Below are 23,034 nucleotides of genomic sequence, written 5' to 3' on the forward strand. Positions count from 1 at the left end.
CCTTTGCATTTCTAGAACCTTCTGCACCCCTTCAAACTACTGGACTGTTGCACGTCATTACTTCTGCTAGGAAGCCCTTTCTCCGTAACTGGACTCAGCAAACTCCTATTCACACTCTAAAACCCAGCTTAGCGCCACCTCCGCTGGGGATTTGCACCTTCTCACACCTCTGCTGCAGACGAACTGTTCGTCAGTCTGCTCCCCCAAGCACACCCGGGCTGAGGTCCCGAGGACGGGGGCTGGGAGTGAATTACTGCGCAGGTCCCAGGGCCTGGTCCCGACCTGGCCTAGAGCAGAGGCTCAGGGGATGTTTGCTGAGCCCTACCAGACAAGCAAGGTTTGGGGAGGGTTGGTCTGTGCAGGGAGGTTGACCCTCCTGGCTGCTCCCTGACCCTGCAGGTCTTGTCCCCTACACCAGCGTTTAGAACGCCAATGTAGCCAGCCACCCTTAAAACCCCTCTGGAGAGCTTCGACTCCGAAGGAGGCTGGGGACACCTGCCCCTCCCGTCCCCCACTTTCTCCATCTGCTCCCAGACTCTCCAGCGCGCTCCCATCTGCGGGCCTTTCCCTCTGCTGTCCCCTCTGCCTGGTGTGAGGCCGTCGCCCGGTAGATTCTTTCTCAGTCCCGGGAGGGGATGCTCTAGGGGACCGGGATGCTGTGGACTAGGAGAAACGGACGGAGTTCTCGCTGGAGGCCGAGCTCTCGGGAACTCCCGTGTGAGGATGCCGGCCACGGCGCATGCACCTCAGGGTTCTGGGGACACCGGATGCGGCCTGCGCCCTCCCTGGCGCCCGCTGGCTAGCTCACCTGACAGCAGCATGGGGTCTTTGTCCACGGACTTGCGCACCTGGTCCGACTCGCCGGTCAGGGAGCTCTCGTCGATCTTGAGGTCGTTGCCCTGGATGAAGAGGCCGTCGGCAGGGAGGAGGTCGCCTGGCGGAGGGAGGGAGCGGTCAGTAGCGTCTGGGGCGGCCACCCAGGCTGGGGGCACTCAGTGTGCAGAACCAACGTGGCTGCGGTGGCTGGCAGCTTGCGACCCAGGCCCTGGAGGAGGTCCCGGCCTGCAGGGCAGGGACTGGGCCCAATAGCAGGCCTACCCCTGTCCTTCAAAACAAGCAGCGCCTGGCCTGGCTGGATAGTTAGGGGAAGTTCTTAAGTGTCTAGGTTGTGCCTTGAGGGCTGCGAAGGCCCAGCTAATCAAGCCCCGTGGGGCTGAGGGAGGAGGGGTGCGCTGATCTCTCTCCCACTGCCTGCCTCTACTTACCCAGCACACATGTAGTCCTCCCCTGCCTCCCTTGGACCCAGCCTACCCTCCTTCTCATTTGTCACAGGCCCAGAGCATTCTGCCTCCTCTAACACCTCCTCTAGCGCATTCACGGCCGCCTCAGGCATGGAAAATGGAACTCACAAGCTTGGAATGTTGTGTTGGGGAGGCCGCAGAGCTGGGATCCATTAGTAATGTCTGCTATGGGTAGACGTGCGCAGAGAGTGGTACGTGTGTCATGCATTTGATTTCTGGCTTGAATGGATTCGGGAGTCCTAGCTCCTCCAGGACCTCAGATCACAGACTGGCTTGGGCCAGTCCTTCAGGGACTCACTTGGCTTCTAAGCCAGGTTGTCTGCCCTGTCCTGGCGTGGCTCCCTTCTGCCGAGACTCTAGTTCTAGAACCATGCTGGGGACACTTGCCATATTTGATCTGGGCAATGTCCCCGACCACGATCTCAGCCACAGGAATCTGGACCACTTGGCCGGCCCGGACCACAGTGAACTTCTGCTCCTGCTCGATGCGGCTCTGCAGACCTCGGAACTGCTTCTCCTTGCTCCAGTCATTGAAGGCGGTGACCAGGACCACGCAGATGACGGAGAGGAGGATGGCAGCCCCCTCGATCCAGCCGGCTTCCGCCTCTCCCTCATCCTCTGCCCCTCCCTGGGCTGTTGCACACCCTGCAGGGAGCAGAAGGAAGCGGGTGAAAAACGTCCCCAGGTCGGAGGGGCCACAGTCTGGGTTTAAAGTTCACCTGTGAAGCTGGGTGCCGGTGGCTCAACTCATGTCATCCTAGCTACTCGGGAGGCTGAGATCTAAGACTGGTTTGAAGCCAGCCCAGGCAGGAAAGTTCATGAGACTCTTATGTCCAATTAACCATCAAATAGTCAGAAGCAGGGCTGTGGCTCAAGAAGTAGAGTGCCAACCCTGCTTTTGAATCAGGAAGTTAGGTTAGCCCTGAGTTTGAATCCTGTTATGCTACCAAATGCTTTCCTTTTCTCATCTGCAAAATGAGATGACAGCACTTGCAATCCTAGCTACTCAGGGGACTGAGATCTGAGGATCATGGTTCTCAGCCACTCTGGCCAATTAAGTACCAAGAAGCCAGAAGTGGCGCTGTGGCTCCAAGTGGTAGAGCACTAGTCTTGAGCACAAAAGCTCAGGGACAGCGCCCAGGCCTTGCGTGCAAGCCCCCCCTTCCCCCCCTGCTCACTAGCTTGATTTCCTGAGAAATCAATCCTGAGAAACTTCCAGGGGCGGGGGTTCCACTGAGTCTTGGTGTGGTAGAAGAGATGGTGTGCTGCAGAGTTGGGCCTTAGCCTTCGGGGTGCAGGACCCTGGGAACAGCCCTGGTGTGGTGGGCAGGGGCTGGGGGGGGGGGAGGCAGGAGGCACAGCAGACTCTCCTGAAGTCTTTCTGGGGATCCTGGGACAGGAGCCCGGGAGCCGCTGCTCTGCCTGCTCTGGGGAGTGTGAGCTGCAGCTTGTCCCTGTCGGCAGGGCCTCGGGGAACTCCCCAGACCCCTGAACCCCAGCCTGCCTATTCATCAGGAAAAAGAAGATGCCTCCTACCACGTGGGCACCAGGGCCTGACACCCAATAAAATCCTTTGAAGTGGTGGAGCCACAGCGCTCTATAAAACACCTACTGTGTGCCTTGCCCATGTCACTCAGCACAGCACACTGCAAAGCACCTACTATGTGCCTTGCCCATGTCACTCAGCACAGCACCCTGCAAAGCACCTACTGTGTGCCTTGCCCGTGTCACTCAGCACGGTACTCTATAAAGGACCTACTGTGTGCCTTTCCCTGTGTCACTCAGCACAGCACCCTGCAAAGCACCTACTGTGTGCCTTGCCCATGTCACTCAGCACGGTGCTCTATAAAGGACCTACTGTGTGCCTTTCTCTGTGTCACTCAGCACAGCACCCTGCAAAGCACCTACTGTGTGCCTTGCCCATGTCACTCAGCACAGCACTCTGCAAAGCACCTACTATGTACCTTGCCCATGTCACTCAGCACAGCACCCTGCAAAGCACCTACTGTGTGCCTTTCCCATGTCACTCAGCACAGCACCCTGCAAAGCACCTACTGTGTGCCTTTCCCATGTCACTCAGCACAGCACCCTGCAAAGCACCTACTGTGTGCCTTGCCCATGTCACTCAGCACAGTGCCCTATAAAGCACCTACTGTGTGCCTTTCCCGTGTCACTGAGCACAGCACCCTGTAAAGCACCTACTGTGTGCCTTGCCCGTGTTACTCAGCACAGGGCAGCAGTCCTGTCACAGGAAGGATTAAGATGCTGAGGTACAGGGCCCAAACTGGACACATGCATGCTGGTGCTCGTGACTCCAGCCCGACCACCTACAGTCCCGGGGTCTGGGCAGCGCTGCCCCGGCCCAGGCCTCGGTCTCTGCTCCGTCTGGATGGGGGTCACCCCCACATCTCTGCCTCGCCCTCCGCCAGCGGCCCTCTGAGCTAGTCCTGCCCGGGAGGCCACGGGAGGCCGTGGGTCTGTGTGCCTCGGCCCGGCCCTCTCCGAGGCAGCGCGCCCGAGGACAGGCCCAGGAGCGGCGTGGCTTGCTGGGTCCCAGCGGGGGCTCCTGCGCTCACTGCCTCAGCTTGCGGGGTAGAGGGGACACCTGCCCACACGCCCCCTGCCACAGGTGACACCAGCTCCGACCAGGCCCCTTCCCAAGTCAGGACGGCACAGAAATAACTGTGGTCCTACTCTGTGTAGCCACGTCTGAACCTCACCATCCGCCATAGAACGTCACAGAGAAGCCTGCCCACTGTGCGTCTCCTACAACGTCCTCGAGAAAGTCCATCTCAGAGTTTGTCATCAGGAGACAAGCCATCTTCCTCCTCATTGATCACTTGACTGTTCGAATCATCTAACTTCCTTTCCTGCCCTGGCTGCCTGGAAGCTCAATCATGGTATCAGTGATCGCTGGCTTGTTTCGCTTCCCTTCCTTTTCCAGCCGGGCTGATTCGGCCCCATTATGTGAGTTGTGTCCTCCTCTCATGGCTTTATTTGTATTTATTTATTTTATTTGTCTGGGCGCTGTCCCTCAGCTCCTCAGCTCAAGGCGAGCGCTCCACCACGGAGCCAACTTCCCAGCTCCCCTCTCATTCTTTAAACCCTCTGTGGGGGACAGAAAAATCAACTTGAGTAGTATTATGACTCGTAAGATTGGAGCTGTTGGCTTAAATGACTTGATTATATGGTTTCCTGGGCAACGCTGGCCTGCCAGAACATGGAGCCTTTCTGCTCATTAAAATTACCCCCTCTGTGGTGTTTGGCTCTGGCAAAACAAAACAACGTAGTCACGGGGATGCCGTGAGCCCGGGACCCTGCTCTCCGTGAGCCTCGGGCTCCTCATCTGTGAGATGGGCGCTGTGGCTTCTGCTCAGAACCGGGGTACACATGCTCATGGTGGCCATCCCTATGGGGTCTAATTCTTGTACTTCATACCCGGGAAGCTCTGGGCCCCGCTGGGCTGCTCCCTGTCTCTGGGTGAGTCCTGAATCCTGGGCGCCCTCCGGAGTGCCTGGGAGCCCCCCCCCCCCCCCACATGCCTGGCGGCCACCCCGTCCCTCCTACCTTCATTGCTCTCCCCGGGTGGGTGGTAGAAGGACAGGCCCAGGGAGATGATGGCGGCAATCTCCAGGATGATGAGCGTCACATCCTGCAGCGCCTCCCACACCAGCTGCAGGAAAGTTTTTGGCTTCTTCGGAGGTATAAAGTTTTGCCCAAAAATCTGCTTCCTCTTTTCCAGGTCCGGCGCGGTGCCCGGCAGACCTGGGGGCGGAGTGGGGAGGGGGGGGCAGACGGGTTGGGCTGGGGCCTGGGTGGGATCGCAGGCCAGGAACCTTCCAGACTCCTGGCCCAGGGGCCTTGAACCCTAGGTGGGTTCCCGTGAAGTGCCAGAGGCAGCGTGCGTGTGGGGGGGCGAGGGCTTGGGTGCTCCGACTCGCTGTGGGGTTCCCTGCCCACAGCCCGCATGGTTCAGTCCATTCCCTCCACGGGACCCGAGCCCACGGAGTCCTCTTAGGACACGCCATCACCCGCAGCTGGTGGGAAACCCACCCGCGGCCGCTGTCATGACATCCAAACACCTCCCGTGGCCCCTGAATGGGGTTCTGACAACAAACAGAACGGTCCCGTGGCTGACCATTGCAAACGTGAGAAAAGGAAGACAGCACAGAAACTCTAAGTGGCACCATAACAAGGCAGAGACTCCTGAATTCCCACGCCCAACCCGGGCCCCGTGGATGTGGCAGGGGCCAGAGCCTCTGTACACTACGGTGCCACCCTGGGTTAGCTAGGATGGACTTTGCAGGTGGTTCTGAGTGACACAGCCACCCCGAGTCACCGAATGTGCGTCTACCGGGAGCTGGAGGCGGCCACGGGGGAGGGAAGGGAGGGAAGGAGATTCTTGCCAGTTTTGGACAGAGGTCAGTCATGGGGCTTGTCCCTCAGCAATTCAGCTCAAGCTCAGCGCTCTACCGCTTGAGCCACAGCACCACTTCCAGTTTTCTGGTGGTTCATTGGAGATAAGAGACTCATGGACTTTCCTGCCCGGGCTGGCTTTGAACCATGATCCTCAGATCTCAGCCTCCTGAGTAGCTAGGATGACAGGCGTGAGCCACCAGGGCCCAGCTTCCTGCCTGCTTTTGAGTTCTGGTCATCAGAGCTGTGAAGCAGTACTTGTTTTGGTGGCCGGGGATGTGAACCCACAGCCTGGCACCACCTAGGCTCACTCCGGGGAGCCTGCCCTGCATTTTCCCAGTCTCCTGGCCAGTGAAGTAGTAGTGCTTGACTAGGTTGTTTTAATTTTCTACTATAAACTGCTTGGCTGTGGATCTCAGCTGCTGGCTCTTACTTCTCTGAGCCTCGGATTCTCCTTCTGACGTGCATGGTGGTGTGGTGGTCAGAGCTAACCTATGGAGTAGTTTGGCATACAGCAGCGCCTGCAGCCAGACAGCATTTTTGTTTTCCAGGATTGGGTCTTGAACTCGCAGTCTGGGTGCTGTCCTTTAACATTTTCACTCGAGGCTGGCACTTTATCACTTGAGCCATGGCTCCACTTCTGGCTTGTTGATGGCGGATTGGAGATAAGAATCCCACAGACTTGTCTGCCCAGGCTGCCTTTGAACTGTGAGCCTCAGATCTCAGCCAAACTGGGTAGCTAGGATTACAGGTGTGAGCACCGGTACTTGGCTTCCAAACTGGACAGCCAGAATTTGTTGTGAAATCTCTCCATAGAGAACATTTCAGGGCCAAATGTAACATGCTTGGGGCTGGTTCTGCCCTAGGCTGCCAGTGTGACCCCTAGGCTGCCAGTGTGATCCCCCTCAGCCCTGGGCTGGAAGGGGGAGGGGCCAGAGCAGAGTGTCCCCTCCCCCCCCCATGGCACAAGGGGGGCTGAGGGGCCTCACGGTGAGCAGAGGAACAGCAGGAGACCTTGGACAAGCCCCTTCCCCTCTCTGGGCCTCAGTTTCCCCACAGGCCACACGAAGGACTCATCTGGAAACAGCTGGTGGCTGTGGGCTTGCGTGCACACACCGGGATGCTTCTCCAAACTCTTCCCCTAGGGCCACCAGCTGGGGGTCCTGGCGCTGGCGTGAGGAGAGCCCCGCGTAGGGTGGGGCTTGGTGGTGGCGGCCACTGCTGTCACCCCGCTGATTCCCTCTCAGTTGTCCTGGGCACAGCTGGATTTTCCTCTCAGCCCCTGAGCCGTTGCTCAGCCAACGTCCCAACCCCCTGCTTTTCTCTTCTCTGTCTTTGAAAGCAGCAAACAAACAGCAGCCTGGGGCTACCAGAGTTTTTCTTTGGTGTCAGTGGTTGGGAAAAAAAGGGAAGAAAAAAGGAACATTGTCACAAATGTGACATATGCAGGGATCTCCAGCAGATGCCTGGCTCAGGAGGGCGGGCGCTCGGGCGAAGCAGTGACTGCCAGCTCCCAATCCAATCACCACACAGGTTCTCTGTCCTTCCAGGGACCAGAGAAGCCTCAGGGCTGGGGCTGCTCTTTACTCCTGGAAGGCAGAAGGTGCTCAGTTCGCTTCGGCCTCGATGCCCACTCTGAGCCTGTTTCCTCCAGTGGGGGGGCCGGGCAGCTTCACCCCACCCACTGGGGGACCTCACCCAGCTAGGACTCGAACCCAGATCTCTGGGTTTCCACACCTGTCCTCTTTCTGCATCGGGCCACGCGGACCCAGAGCTGAGATCAGAGCGGGTCCTGTGCGTTCCCCGCTGCTCTCCGGACAGACCCTGCTGCACAGAGGCTGCATGCCGAGAGCTCTGCGCGCGCTGGCCGCCCGCCGGGCGGGACTCGGGGAGACCCAGTCACCAGGCTGCCTGTCGCCAAGCGTTTGTGCGCCAGTGCGATGCGGGTTCCTCCTTCCATAAATGTAACGGAAGAAACACATCGCTCTACGCCCCTTGAAAGCTACATTTATAAAACAAAACAGAAGCAACCAACAAACACACCGAAGTTCTGCCCTGAAAAGCAAGTGGGCTGCACAACTGCGGCACACAAAGTCCCGTGTTCCAGACTGAGGGTGGAAAATGGGAGCCGCTTCCACGAACTCACACAGAAGGCTCTCCAGGCAGACGTTCAGCGAGGAAGGCACGGTTCTGAGTGCCGAGGGCAGGTCCGCTCCGGGTACACTGCACAGCACCTCTGCAAGACCTCATCTACTCCACACAGCACCTCTGCAAAACCTCATCTATGCTGCACAGCACCTCTGCAAAACCTCATCTACTCTGCACAGCACCTCTGCAAAACCTCATCTACTCTGCACAGCACCTCTGCAAAACAACCTCATCTACTCCGCACAGCACCTCTGCAAAACCTCATCTACTCCTCACAGCACCTCTGCAAAACCTCATCTATGCTGCACAGCACCTCTGCAAAACCTCATCTACGCTGCACAGCACCTCTGCAAGACCTCATCTACTCTGCACAGCACCTCTGCAAAACCTCATCTACGCTGCACAGCACCTCTGCAAGACCTCATCTACTCTGCACAGCATCTCTGTAAAACCTCATCTACGCTGCACAGCACCTCGGCAAAACCTCATCTACGTTGCACAGCACCTCGGCAAAACCTCATCTACTCTGCATAGCACCTCTGCAAAACCTCATGTACTCTGCACAGCACCTCTGCAAAACCTCATCCACTCTGCATAGCACCTCGGCAAAACAGCAGTCTACTCCGCACAGCACCTCTGTAAAGCCTCATGTACTCTGCACAGCACCTCTGCAAAACCGCTGTCTCCTCCGCAAGCACCTCTGCAAAACGTCTGCCAGTGTTTCCTAGGGGCGTGTTCGTGCACGTGTGCGCGAGGTCTGCGGGAATCTGCTCCAAACTCACAGAAGCGTGGTCTCTGGGGGAAGGTGGCCGTGGTCAGTTTTGACGCAGACGTTTTCACTGCAGTCTGGAGAACAGTGTTCGCGTGGAGGCGGAGTCACTCAAAGTTTTAGTTTTACACCGACACACACTGTGGGAGAACTTGGCATGCTGGGAGCACAGGGACAGCCTTCCGGGGTTGACATCTCGGCTCCTCCACTTGCTCGCCGGGAGTCCTCCACCTCCTCCACAGCACAGGCCGCAGCCCCTTGTGAGGATTTGAATGACTTGCTGGGCACACAGTCGGTGCTCAGGGTAGGACCCTGCCATCTCTGCTTTCCCTTTGTGTCCTGTCTCCTGCTCTCCTCTGGGTCCTCTATCCAAAGAAAAGTTCATCTCCTATCCACAGCGACTGCCCTCTTGGCTCATGGGTCCGACCCCCCCACCCCATCCATTTTCCACGCAGCAACCGAGGGGTGTCTTACACATGGATTTCAAGTCGAGCCCGCATCCCCATGACACACAGACAAAGCCACAGTCCGCCCGAGATGCGGACGGCCTGCCTTCCTCCTCGCCACGAGGCTCTAGCCACGCCTCCAGCCTCCTTTCAGAGGTTTCAACACCATGCTTGCCTGCCGCAGGGCCTTGGCACATGCTATTCCCTGGACCTGAATGCTCTTCTCCACCTCTGTACTTAGGCTCAGCATTTTCTTTGGCTGAGCTCCCCTCCTTGCTAGGTTGGATTCCCTTTAGAGTGTCTTCAGGGCTCCCCGAAAATCATTTTCATTTTAATCATAATTAATAAAGAAAGCAATTAAGTTGTTGTTTTCTTTTTGGTCTGTTTGTTTTTGCCTTCGACTCCCTGGCTGACTGAGCTTCATGAAGACATCGCTCTGAAATACAGTAGATGCTCAATACACACACAGCCACTCTCGATGCTGCAGAATGACATCGAGAAGGGAGGACTGGCGGGGGGGGGGGTGTCTGGGGTCTCCTCTCTGGGTGCCCAGAGTCACACAGCAGGCACTAGTGGCCCCCAGCATCCTTCTTGCTGATGGGGGCCAGGGTGGGGCTCCATCCGGACCCCCAGGGCTGGGAAGGCCGTGGGCACCCCCGTGGACAGCCTCAACCTGAGCCCCACCCCGTGCAAGCCGCCAGCCTCCACAACCCCAGCGAGAAACTCGGAAACTCCGGAGAAGGTGGACACCCCCATTTCCACAACAGAGGGTCCTCCTGGCAGGAGGTGGCTTCCAGAACCAGCTCCTCCACAGGATGGAGGACCCGGGGAGGGGGGGCAAGGGGGGGTAGGGAGAGCTAGCTGAGGTGTGCGGAAGCCGGGAAGGGGGGACGGGAGGGGGGGAGCTGGGCTCCAGACACGTCCCCTCTGTCCTGTCACCCCTGGGGAGCCGGCCTTGCTCCAGGCCCCCCTTGGCCTGGAAGTCAGCCACAGCCATGCGGGGACAAGGCCCGGAAGGTTGAGGCCCACCCGGCCCAGCCACCTCAGCATGGCGGCTCACAGTGCCACGGAGCACCCACTGTGTGGACAGAGATAAGCACCCATGTGACTCTGGATCTCTACTCCATGTCTGTCTGGACCCAGTCCAGGTCACGACTAAAGCACTCACCCAGCTGAGCATGAGCTCGCTGGGATCCATTAGTGATGTCTGCCCAGCACATACCACATGAGAGTGAGCCTGAGCGCTTGCTGGGATCTATTAGTGATGTCTGCCCAGCTGCGGGCGGTGGAGGATGGGACTTGCTGTGTGTCTCCTTCTGTCCCTTTTCTCTGGAATCCCTCTGCGAGGGTGGCAAAGGGCCTCCATGGTCGTCCTGCCCATGTCCCCTGCTCAGTGAAACCACCACCACGCTCACTGCAGCCTGACTCGGTGTTTTATAAGGGAGAACTTTCTCTGCTCCTGAGGTCACCTCTGAATCCAGGCTCCAAGGCTCCAAGCCAGCCCCAGCCAGCCCCGCCAGCCCCTCCTCCCACCAGCTGCACCACTTTTTTTTTTTTTTTTTTCTGGTCAGTCATGGGGCCTGAACTCTGGGCCTGGGTACTGTCCCTCAGCTCCTTAGCTCAAGGTGAGCACTCTACCACTGGAGCCACAGCGCCACTTCTGGTTTTCTAGTGGTTTATTGGAGATCAGAGTCTCACAGACTTTCCTTGCCTGGGCTGGCTTTGAACCTCCATCCTCAGATCTCAGCCTCCTGAGTAGCTAGGATGACAGGCGTGAGCCACTGATGCCCAGCTCAGCCACACCTCTTCTGACCAAAAGTACAAGGGGCCATGGTGGACGTCCTTCCCAATGTGGCGAGGACAGCCATCTCCCCGATTCACTTACTCCAACCTCTTCCCCTTCCCTTTCCTCTTTACCATGGCTCTACCTAATCTGAAACGTGAGTTACCGTCGTCCCCAAGAGCACAAGACCAGGCACACAGAACCGCTGCTGCCACAGGACCCGGGTCTGGGGCATGGAGAGGAGGGAGGGGTGAGTGTGAACCACCCCCCTCCGCTCCCCTCCCCATCTCACCCCTCCCCTCCCGCTTCTCTCCTCCCCTCCCTGCTTCTCCCCTCCCCACCTCTCCCCTCTCCTCCCCACCTCTTCCTTCCTCTCCCCTTCCCTCCCTGCCTCTCCCCTCTCTTCCCCTCCCCTCTCCAGCTCTTCCCTCCTCTCCCCTCCCCTCCTCACATCTCCCCTCCCTCCCCTTCTCCTCTTGCCTTTCCTTTCTCCTTCTTTCTCCTCCCACCCCTCCCCTCCTTGTTGTGCCGGGTTGCCTAGCAACCAGGAAGGCCCATCTCCCCAGCCATCTGCAGGTTTGTGGGGAGACACCATGTCCCCCAGATCCTTCAGCTTACATTCCATCAGGTTCTGTCCAGCCAGGAACAGAACGAGAGAAAGGAGAGGGAGACTGGCTTGCTGGGAGGCTGGGGGGTGGGGTGGGGAGTGGGGGGGGGGGAGAGGGGCACTGGCTTGCTGGGAGGCTGGGGGGTGGGGTGGGGAGTGGGGGGGAGAGGGGCACTGGCTTGCTGGGAGGCTGGCGGGGGGGGGGGGGGAGAGGGAGACTGGCTTGCTGGGAGGCTGGGGGGTGGGGTGGGGAGTGGGGGGGAGAGGGGCACTGGCTTGCTGGGAGGCTGGGAGGTGGGGTGGGGAGTGGGGGGGAGAGGGGCACTGGCTTGCTGGGAGGCTGGGGGGTGGGGTGGGGAGTGGGGGGGGAGAGGGGCACTGGCTTGCTGGGAGGGTGGGGGGTGGGGTGGGGAGTGGGGGGAGAGGGGCACTGGCTTGCTGGGAGGCTGGCAGGGGGGGGGGGGAGGAGAGGGAGACTGGCTTGCTGGGAGGCTGGGGGGTGGGGTGGGGAGTGGGGGGGAGAGGGGCACTGGCTTGCTGGGAGGCTGGCGGAGGTGGGGGGGGGAGAGGGGCACTGGCTTGCTGGGAGGCTGGGAGGTGGGGTGGGGAGTGGGGGGGAGAGGGGCACTGGCTTGCTGGGAGGCTGGGGGGTGGGGTGGGGAGTGGGGGGGGAGAAGGGCACTGGCTTGCTGGGAGGGTGGGGGGTGGGGTGGGGAGTGGGGGGGGAGAGGGGCACTGGCTTGCTGGGAGGCTGGCGTGGGGGGGGGGGAGAGGGGCACTGGCTTGCTGGGAGGCTGGCGGAGGTGGGGGGGAGAGGGGCACTGGCTTGCTGGGAGGCTGGGAGGTGGGGTGGGGAGAGGGGGGGAGAGGGGCACTGGCTTGCTGGGAGGCTGGCGGGGGGGGGGGGGGAGGGGCACTGGCTTGCTGGGAGGCTGGTGGGGGGGGGAGGGGCACTGGCTTGCTGGGAGGTGGGGTGGGGAGTGGGGGGGAGAGGGGCACTGGCTTGCTGGGAGGCTGGCGGGGGGGGGGGGAGAGGGGCACTGGCTTGCTGGGAGGCTGGCGGGGGGGGGGGAGAGGGGCACTGGCTTGCTGGGAGGCTGGGAGGTGGGGTGGGGAGTGGGGGGGAGAGGGGCACTGGCTTGCTGGGAGGCTGGCGGGGGGGGGAGGGGCACTGGCTTGCTGGGAGGCTGGCGGGGGGGGGCACTGGCTTGCTGGGAGGCTGGCGGGGGGGGGAGAGGGGCACTGGCTTGCTGGGAGGCTGGCGGGAGGGGGGGGAGGGGCACTGGCTTGCTGGGAGGCTGGCGGGGGGGGGAGAGGGGCACTGGCTTGCTGGGAGGCTGGCGGGGGGGGGGGGAGGGGCACTGGCTTGCTGGGAGGCTGGCGGGGGGGGGGGGGAGAGGGGCACTGGCTTGCTGGGAGGCTGGGAGGTGGGGTGGGGAGTGGGGGGGAGAGGGGCACTGGCTTGCTGGGAGGCTGGCGGGGGGGGGGGAGGGGCACTGGCTTGCTGGGAGGCTGGCGGGGGGGGGGCACTGGCTTGCTGGGAGGCTGGCGGGGGGGGGGGGAGAGGGGCACTGGCTTGCTGGGAGGCTGGCGGGAGGGGGGGAGGGGCACTGGCTTGCTGGGAGGCTGGCGGGGGGGGGGGGGAGAGGGGCACTGGCTTGCTGGGAGGCTGGCGGGGGGGGGGGGGGGGGGGAGGGGCACTGGCTTGCTGGGAGGCTGGCGGGGGGGGGGGGGGGGAGAGGGGCACTGGCTTGCTGGGAGGCTGGCGGGGGGGGGGGAGGGGCACTGGCTTGCTGGGAGGCTGGCGGGGGGGGGGGGGGGGGAGAGGGGCACTGGCTTGCTGGGAGGCTGGCGGGGCGGCCGTGCGCGGTTCTCCCGCAGCCGTGCAGCCTTGCCCAGGGCAGCTTCAGAAAATGGTCTCTGGGGGCCTCTGCTCAGCTGCCGCGCCCCTGCCCTGCGCCCTTGATGCCCCTGCGCCCACAGGAAAGCCCCTCGGCTGCCTCTGCCCCCCCTCCCGCTCCCTGCCCCCCCTGCCCCCCCACCCTCCCCCACCTGTTCCGCAGCTCCGAGGCCCCCCGGGGCAGGCATCCCTGGGGTCTCTACCTCAGGGCCCAGCACAGCAGGTCCAAGCACCCTACTGGGTGGGTGAAATCGAGACTGGGTTTCCTGGGCCGGGGTGTGCGCATGCTCAGCATGGAGTGGCTGTCCATGGTCAGCGGGGGGGTCAAGGATGCGGGCGTGGGGCGGGGGGGGGGGGGGGAGGCCCAGGGAGGTGGAGACACAGCCTGGGCCGGCCCTGGGGGAGGCTGGGCGGGGCACCCACCCTCCATGTGACTCTCAGCTTCTTTACCACCCAGGGCGGGCCACTCCGGGCCCCCACTGTCGCTGGGGCTGCCGGGAAGTAGAAAGTTCAGGAAGGTCATAGGCCTCCAGAAAGCTTGGCTGGGCCAGGAAATGGACACCGTGAAGGGGGTGGTCTCCGTCACCCACCCTCCAAGGCCCAGGGAAGGCCATGGCATCTGCCATGATGGCCGAGGCGCGCAGTAAAGGCCGCCTCCACAGGGCAGGCCCCCGTGATGGCCTCTCCTCCCCACATCTACAGCATCTGGGACAGCACCTGGCACCAAATAGGTGCTCAGTGCACACTCCGGGCAGGAGATGGATGAATCAGTGAACAGGCCGAGTGGGGTGTACCGCACCAGGGGTGGGTGAGGAGGAGCAGGGTAGCTGGAGACTTAACCGGTAATTACAGTTAATTTTCAGTCAGCATGCCCTCAGGGCTCTGGGGAAAGGTTTTCAAGGACTCCGGGCTGTTAAGCGCTGGGGCTCTAAACTCCTCGGGCTGCTCGCAACAAGCAGACAGGTGGCCAGCCGCAGCAGCGGGTTTGGGGGCAGGGAGCAGCACAATCTAACACGTTTACTCCGCCGCTGTGAGGAGTTGGGCTTTGGGAAGGGAGAGGCTTAGGCATAATCTTTCGCAGACTATTTCCTCAACAGCTTTGTCTAGACCTGCTCTCCGAGAGGTTCAGAGAGGGAAAGAAATTTGCCTAAGATCACACAGCAAGTGAGGAGAGCTGGCCTCCCAGCCAGTACTCCCCGTCTGGGCCCCGTCAAGGGGCTCTGGGGCTGACAGCCTCCGGCCCTGGGCCTAGGGTTCCCCATGAATATGACGTTTCCTCACCCCGTCCCTGTCCTTGAGCCTTGGCTTGAAGGAGGTCTCAGCTGACATTGACCCAGCTGGGCAGGATCACCCCTCCTCCAATCCTTGCTCAGCTTGCTGGCTCAGCGGGTGTCCTACCACTTAAGACACACTGCTAGCCCAGCTTTTTGCTGGTTACTTTTGGAGCTAGGAGCCTTAAGGGCATTTCTGATGGGGCTGGCCTTGAACCACCATCCTCTAGATCTCAGCCTCCCCAGTAGTTAGGATCACAGGCGTGAGTGGCCAGTGATGAGCTTGGCCTGCTATGTTGCTACCTATCTGGCCAACTGCGGCCACTCAGTCGGTCTGGGGGCAAAGCCAGGCCACGTAGCCTTGCCCGGTGGGGTGGGGGGCGTGAGGGCTGGCTGTGGGGGTCACCGCGCCCCCCCCCCCGCCCCTCCACCCACGGGACCATCTCCCCGGGGACAAGGAACAGCAGGCGTGGACGGACTCGTGGATTTACTCTGCTGGTAATTCCGGAGGCCGTGGGCGGCACGTGACTCGCAGGCCTGCCGCCCAACTGCTTTTAGAGGATCACCAAGGCGACCAGAGCAGGCTGGCGCTGCGTTAACCCACGAGCCGCCACCTGCGGCTCCAGCCCAGAGTTGACTTTCGCCTCTCCACTCGTGAAAACCCCACGTGGCCCGCGGGGACGCCGGGCTCGGGCAGAGACGCGCCCCGGTGCCGTCCGCACCGTCCCAGAGACACACGGGGCCACGGCGCACACGCAGGCTCTGGGCGGGCCACCCTGCCCGGCAGCCTGAGGTTTGGGGGCCAGGAAAGGCAGGGCGCTGGCCGCCAGCCTCCTGTGGCTCAGGGGGTGCTGCAGGGAATGTCCACTCTGCCTCTGGGCCTCATGGCCCCCCACAGTGGCCCCTCATGGTCCCGGGCGCCCTGCTAGGCTGCCAGATCTGATGGCCTCTTTCAAAGGGATGGGGCTGGGAGCAGTGTGTGTGTGTGTGTGTGTGTGTGTGTGTGTGTGTGTGTGTGTGTGTGTGTGTGTGTGTGTGTGTGTGTGTGTGTGTGTGTGTGTGTGTGTGTGTGTGTGTGTGTGTGTGTGTGTGTGTGTGTGGTGTTGGTGCTTGAATTCAGGGCCCCGGGCCGCGCGCTCTTGCTTGGCTTTTTCCCTCGGGCGCTCCACCACTCAAGCACCTTCCCATCTTTTTGTTGGTGGTGGTGGTCGTGGGGCCTGAACTCTGGGCCTGGGCACTGTCCCTCAGCTCTTCAGCTCAAGGCTAGCACTCTACCACTGGAGCCACAGCGCCACTTCCAGCCTTTTCTGCTTATGTGGTGCTGAGGAATCGAACCCAGGGCCTCATGCATGCCAGGCAAACGCTCTACCACTGAGCCACCTTCCCAGCCCGCGCCTTCCCATCTTTAACGACGTATGGTAGCTGCCTTGTCAGCACCGGGGGCCGGCGGGCGCCTGGTGACATCGCTCTCCCCGCTTCACACAGAAGCCAGCCCAGGCCCAGCGAGGCAGAGCGACACACCCAGAGCCCCACAGCTGCCAGTGGCAGTGCTGGGATTTGAACCCTGGCCAGTGGTCTGCCCTGGCTCCCTTCCCCTCCCCCCGCTCTGGCTCTGGATGCTCCACAGGGGCGGGGGAGCTCTTTCCTCCGACACCACGCGATCCTCCTGAGAAACTGAGCAAACTGTTGTGTGGGCAAACTGAGGCCCACACAATCGGGCCCCTGCTGGCCGGGAGAGCCAGGGTTACATCATTCCTCCCACTTCACAGATGAGGGGACAGAGTCCATTTCCACCCAGAGCCGGGCTTCTTGCCACCCACCCGTACTCAACGGAATTCTGCAATCCCTCTGCAGGCCTCAAGCCTTTGAGCTCCTTCCACAGCCAGGTCCAAACGCCTCCTCCAGGAAGCCTTCTGATGCCCTGCCTGCCCCCCCACCCCAGAGCCTGGAGCCCTGCCCAGAGCTGGGACTAGGAAAGCTCTCCTGGCTGCAGGGCAGAGCGAGGTGCTCGGCCCATTTCCAGAGATCCTCAAGACTACATTCCCTTCAAGTGTCCGGCTTGTGTTCCGGGGAGAAGGTCATGGGCTGCGTTATCTTCTCCTAGGACTGGCTGGGTTCACTGAACATCCGCTTGGGAAAATCCCGCCCGCAGGCCATGGAGGAGGCCTTGCTTCCGGCCCAGTGGAGTGAGCTCTGCCGTCTCGGGCTGGGATTCAGGAATACCCCACAGAGCCCGGCCCTTCAGGGCTCCCAAGCTTTCCTTCCAAGCCAGAAATGTTTCTGAGATCCATGCTGGCTCAGTCTTACACCAAGGCCTCTGCAAGAGCAGCCGAACGCGGAGACACAGAGCTCCGCATTGCTCCCGTGCCAGAGGAGCAGGGCACAGGCCCTGGGAGAGGCTGGAAACGGCGGGGCTGGGCACTGGGGACGGAGGCAGGCTGCCCGCTGGCCTCTGAGGGCCCCTGGGGAGAGCCACACGCAAGCCTGCCAGCCATGCGGACTGGACATACGAGTCAGGGTTCTCCAATTCGGTATGAGGTATTTCAGGAGGTGGGGTGGGGGCACTGACATCTACTTCCATTAATTGAACACCTACTGTATGCCAGGGCCGAGGGTCAGCATGCCGTGCAGTAGACCTTGGCTTCATTTTTCCAGAAGGAATAAAAGCTCAGTGTGATCTCCGCACAGTCGCAGGCTTGGGACAGCTGGACAGCCCTTGTGTTGGCGAATGGGCTGTCCCTTCCTAGCCAGCGGGAGGGAACGCGGATGTGCGGGAACGGGGACCCAAGCTCTGAGCTCCTGGGCCCATGCCAGGCTTTCTCCTCTCTGACCCCCAGAAAGACCCTCAGGAGTCCCAGATCTGCTCATCCCAACAACTGTAAGCAAGTCCACGGCCAGCCACGGGACACCCACTGCCCGCCTGTCACCACGTCTTCCCGCTGTCCCCTGGCCACTCCCACCCAGAGTCTGGACTTGGGAGTCACGTGGCCCCCAGGCTGGCCACCGGGCCGGGCGGTGTCTGCTGCCGTGGGCTGGGCCAGCGGCTGGGGACGGCTGGGGACGGCTGGGGCGGGGGGCAGGGGCGAGGCCTGCTTGGCTGCGCTTGTGAATGGGGCTGCGGTGGGCCGAGTTGGGGGGGGCAGTCACACCTGGCTCCACTTTGCGTGCCCCTCCTTCAACGACAGGAACGCGGCCCCTGCGCCAACCCAGCTGCGGCTCTGGGTTCAAGTCTCGCACACCTACCTTCGGTGGGTGAGGTTTTGAGGCGCCGGCAGATGGCTTCCGTGTCCCCGTACGTCTCCTTGATCTTGACCACCGCCTCGGTGCCCCGCAGCTCCATGAGGGAGCGGAGCTCCTCCATTGTGCACCCCAGCTCGCCCCCATGGCTCGACTCGTTTCTTTGGTTTTTGGAGTAAAAGTCACTGTTGGTCAGATCACCCATGGCTGCCAAGGCCCCGGCTCGGGGCGGGCCCGAGGGTCACGCTGCACGGGAGGCTTGGCGGTGATGTCTGTGCGTGGTCCACCCTTGTGGGCCGGCGGCGGCAGCGGTGGTGGCGGGCGCCGGGCGGTGTCTCCGGCTGGGGGTGGCGTCCGGGGCGGGAGGGGCTCAGGGCCGCAGATCCAGGCGTCTCCGTTCAGTGGCGGGGTCCATGCTGCTGGCCAGGACTGCCATCTACATGGTCGGGGCGACTCCTGTAGGACCAGCACACAGTCAGTGACCAGGGCCGGGCACACAGCGCCCCGAGTATCACCGAGGATGGACGCAAACCATGCTCACCCCCCTGAGGGTCCCCCAGCACCCCCAAACCCCAGCAACCTGCCACACCACGTAACTGACCCCAGCACACAACCTACGCCCGCTGAGATCTTTCCCACCCCATAGCACAGGCCCCGCGTGGCTCTTGGATCTACTCCATGCATGGCCACACTTCTAAATGGGCCTCAGCACCCCTCCCCACGCCCCTACGTGCCCCCCGAGACCCTGGCTTCCGGCATGTCCCCTCCCCCAGCGCACACTCCCACCACCACCACAGCACTCGCCCCCTCCCCCCCCCCCTTCCTCAGCCCCAGCCACATACCCAAGGCCTCAGGCCTGGCTGGGGAAAGCCAGCCAAGCTCGGCGGCCCGGCTGCACGGCCCCAGGCTTCGGTTGGGGGTTGGGGGGTGGTGGTGGGAGCTTCCCCTGACTGGCCAGGCGCTGGCCTGGGCCCCACGGAGCCTCACCCGGAGCCCCACCGTTCAGCACCGCGGACAGCAGCCACAGCCCCCGCCGCCCACTTCTTCCTGCCCACCTCGCCACCCCTGCCAGGAGAGAGAATCCAATCCGCCCGACACCCAACACCAGGGCCCAGGCCGGCAAGCGTTGGGTGACAAAGGGCTCTGATGAGCTCAGCTGAGCCTGGCACCGGGGCCGCCCCGCCCAGCTGCCTCCGACAGCTGGCCATCCTGGGCTGGGGGCAGGGGGGCGGGGAGAGGGGTAAGGGGACGAGGGGAGGAAGCGGACCTGCGTCCCCACGCCGCGCCCACCCCACCTGCCTGGCCTCCTCCAGCCTCCCTTCCTCTTCCACACACTTCAGGAAGGAGGAATTGGTGAACCAGAGGCTGAAGCTCAGAGGGGGAGAGGAACTTGTCCACGCCACACAGCCCCAGAAGGTGGAGAAGCCCCGAGGCGGGGTGGGGGCGGGGAGAGACAAGTCCTTCTTCCTCTGCCAAGTGCCAAGTTGGTGTGGGCTGTGCTGCCACGGTTAGGAACCCAGGATCTGACATTGGAGGGCTTTACATTCAACACTGAGCTCTCTGGAATCCTGGCTAGGGGACCCTGGGCTGTTCACTTCATTTCTGGGGCCTCAGTTTCTTCAACTGTAGAATGGGAACAAGAGTCACTGTCCCCTGTTGACCTCCCAGTACAGGGGGTGAAATGGGCCCTCATTCTGATTAGCAGATGTGGCGGGTGACGGCAGAGGCCGTATGTCCCCACCGTGCCCACCCCTCGCGGCACCCCCAAGGCACCCCAGCTTCTCCACATCTTCATTCACTGTGACCCCAAGGCGCTTCCAGCTTCACACTGTAGATTTGGCATCTATACTTTGGGGACCCACCACCCCCAGGTGACAGTGACACGTGACTGGCACATGGAGAGCTTTTATTGAGCACGTACTAGGTCCCGCGCCCAGTGTGTGCTTTCCAGGGGCATGTATCTCAGACGCGCTGGAAGGTCTCAAGTGTCTGGGCTTTGGAAGCCACGGGGCTCAAAACCTGGCTTCCTCACCTCTCAGAAAATAGGGAGTGAATCCGCGCGGGTTTCATGACCTTAGAAATCAGGAGGAGGGCATGCTAAAGCTGTGTTCAGTGCTTGCCTAGCAAGTGCAAGGCCCTGAGTTCAAACCCCAGGCATGCCAGAAAGCAGGGAGTATGGGGAAGTGCTGGGCACCTGCCAACCACTTGCAACAAGCCCGGTGCATCCAAGCACCTGGCGAGCACGGTTCTCATCATCCGTCTCTAAGCCCAGCTCTGAAGGAGGAGGTCTGGCGATCTCCAGAGGACGGAGGAAGGCCAAGAAAGGCAGAGGAAATTCCGAGCTCCCATGGACTGGGGGTGAGGATCCAAACTCAGGAAGTGTGTGTTAAGAGACTTGTTCCTAGCAGGCCGCCCTGGGCCCTCCAGGTGAAGTTCCCCCTAGGGGTTCTCACGAGGTTTACGTAGAGTGCCATCCTGAGCCAAGGCGCTCTGCAAGCCACAAGGGACCTGGAAAACCCAAGCGCTGCTCTTTCTCTGTCTGTCCCCTGCTGCCTGCGGCAGGGTGAGAGACACCGGTAATGACATCGCCCATCACGCAGGGACACATGAGCTAGGAGGGTCCTTCCTGGGACTCTATCTGTGGTCCAAAGGGCAGGCACTCCCAGGCAACCGTCCACTTTCAGATCATTGTGGTAGCTGAGTGAACTTCATCCACATCTGCCTGCCTGTTGGTCTGTCCATCCATCCATCCATCCATCCATCCTTCCTTCCTTCCTTCTTTCCTTTTTTCCTTCCTTCCTTCCTTCCCTCCCTCCCTCCCTCCTTCCCTTCTTAAAAATTCTTTTTTTTTTTTTTTTTTTTGTTGGTCATGGAGCTTGAGCTCAGGGCCTGGGCGCGGTCCCTGAGCTCTTTTGCTTAAGGCTACAGCTCTCCCGCTTTGAGCTACAGCTCCACTTCTGGTTTTCTGCTGGGTAAGTGAAGATAAGAGTTGTATGGACTTTCCTGCCTGGACTGGCTTTAAACTGAGATCTTCAGATCTCAACCTGAGTAGCTAGGATTATCCCCTCCCTCATCCGTCCATCCATCCATCTGTCAGTCCTTCTGTCCATCCATCATCCCTCCACCCTCCCATCCATCCATTGATCCATCCACTGATCCATCCACCCATCCATCCATCCATCTATCCAACCATCCATCCATCCATCCATCCATCCATCCATCCATCCATCCATCCATCCATCCATCCATCTGCCATCCCATATGCCCAGTGACTGGATTGTGGCTCCTCCCTGACAGCACACGGGGAAGAGTCTAGGCCGGGTCCCTGTCCTCTAGGAGGGTGCAGTCATGCAATCAGTGATTTCCACGACATGGTGGGTTTGTCTGCTGCAGACCCCGGAGCAGGAAGACTCTGGAGCTGGATCAGGGTCAGGGATGGGGGGGCAGGGAGGATTTTTCCTTTTTCCTGTAGGTTTAGCTTAAAACTTGGGCCAAAAGATGGACCAGGGAGAAATGGAAATAGACAACTGTCTGCCAGTAAAGGCTGGAAGGGACTAGAGAGTACAGAGGGACTAGAAGCAGGTATGGGGGGGGGGGGGATGAGAAAATCACTTGGATGCAAGCTCAGCGGGGTGAGTCATGCTTCTGTACCTCCTCAGCTGCTGCTCACCCCAACCCCCGCATCCTGCGGGTGCACGCATGAGGTCACCCCTGTTCTAAGTGTCTCTGGGTTTTTTTCTCCCCTTCTAAATTGCATAGCTCACCTTGGCGCTTGCTCTGCTGGGAGCTTTGGCTCTGCTCAGAGCTGCAAGTCTGCAGGCTCAGAGGCACAGACCATCTCCCCGACACCTGGCAGTTGGCACGGCATCTGTCAGCTGCCTGAGTCCCCGACCGGCCACGCATCTGCATAGCTCGCGTGCTGCCACCTGGGCCTCCAGCTCCCTTCCTGCTGTTGTCCTCGGCAGCCCAGGTCCCTTCCCCGGAGCCTCCCACCCCCCCCCCCCCCCAGGTCCCTTCCCCGGAGCCTCCCCACCCCCCCTTGGACATCTGGATTGTAGCATCCTGCCACTTGTGCTGGGGCTGGGAGCTGCATGGGCAGTAGCTGGGTCTAGTTTGTACACAGGACACCCAGTAGGTCTTCCATAAGCACTCAGTGGGTGGTACGTGAACATCTACCTGACAGACAGGCTTTAGGCAGGGCCTCAGATCTCAGCTCTGGCACCTATAGGATGGATCACACTGGGGGCCGGGAGAGAGATGCTGCTCCCCAGCCTGGTTCATGCTGCTTCCTTGAGTGTTGCGCCCCTAATATTAGCAGACGTCTCCTCTCAAGTTCCTCCTGAGGTCCACCGTCTGCTGGCCTTCAGCACTGCCCAGGAGGCCACCCCTGCCCTGAGCCACGGGCCCACAGTCAGTCCTAGGAGCAGAAAGGTCGAATGACAGGCTGGGGCCTCCCACAGCCAGCCAAGGGTACAGGTCACAGAGATGATCTCCCTGCTTTCCTGGCTCTGGTGGCGTGACCTTGATCAAGCTCCACCTGTCCCAGGGCCTCAGTGTCCCCAGTGGCAAGTGAAAAGTTAGGATTAGTGCTCTCCTTGGCCCTTGGGGCTTTGAAGCTACAAATCCTTCAGAGTCCAGGACAACATTCTATTCTGCATTACATTTTCATCTTATTAGCATTCAAATGACTGCGTACTGTCACATTTTATGACAAAAAAAACAACAACACAAAGTTGGGGGCATCTTACTAAAACATCTTCCCCAGGAGCGGTGCCGACAGGGACGGAACAATGGATGTACGAGTTACTGTAACAAAGGACGCAGCTTCTCTTTCAAAGGGAAGAGCTAAAAACAAAACAAAATGGAAACACCAGAACCCCAACCCACAGCTTCTCTGATGCGAACCGAAGCCTGGGAGCTGGGACAGTTGCAAATGAATTCGGTAAAAATAGCGTTTGGATGCCTGAGCCTTCTGTTTTAAGATGTGACGGATTTAAATGCCACCCGAATATGTATTTTTAAAATCATCATTTTAAAGTCCCTTGTCCCCGGCTGGCAGCCCCGCACGGAGGCCCCCGCGACCACCAGACCCTGCGCTGCCCGCCCTGTCAGCATCGCACCACAAGGCCTTTCTCTGCCGGTCAGGCTTGCTGGGG

At 60.8% G+C, this 23,034-nt stretch overlaps 1 protein-coding gene across 1 annotated transcript in view; it reads right to left on the reverse strand.

The window, feature by feature from the left end:
* Positions 1–18,113, reverse strand: part of Atp2b2 (ATPase plasma membrane Ca2+ transporting 2) — a 59,623-nt gene extending 41,510 nt beyond the window's left edge. Inside the window, exons 1-4 of the mRNA XM_042679909.1 lie at positions 17,885–18,113; positions 4,869–5,066; positions 1,689–1,946; positions 809–934 (exon numbers count right to left, since the gene is read on the reverse strand). Coding sequence (XP_042535843.1) covers positions 809–934; positions 1,689–1,946; positions 4,869–5,066; positions 17,885–18,083 — 781 coding nt within the window. The 5' untranslated portion in view covers positions 18,084–18,113. The remainder of the gene's footprint in view (positions 1–808; positions 935–1,688; positions 1,947–4,868; positions 5,067–17,884) is intronic.
* Positions 18,114–23,034: the final 4,921 nt, after the last annotated feature.

The sequence above is a fragment of the Dipodomys spectabilis genome, unplaced genomic scaffold (assembly GCF_019054845.1).
Source record: "Dipodomys spectabilis isolate Male_0828 unplaced genomic scaffold, ASM1905484v1 ptg000054l, whole genome shotgun sequence".
In the NCBI taxonomy this organism is placed as follows: Eukaryota; Metazoa; Chordata; class Mammalia; order Rodentia; family Heteromyidae; genus Dipodomys; species Dipodomys spectabilis.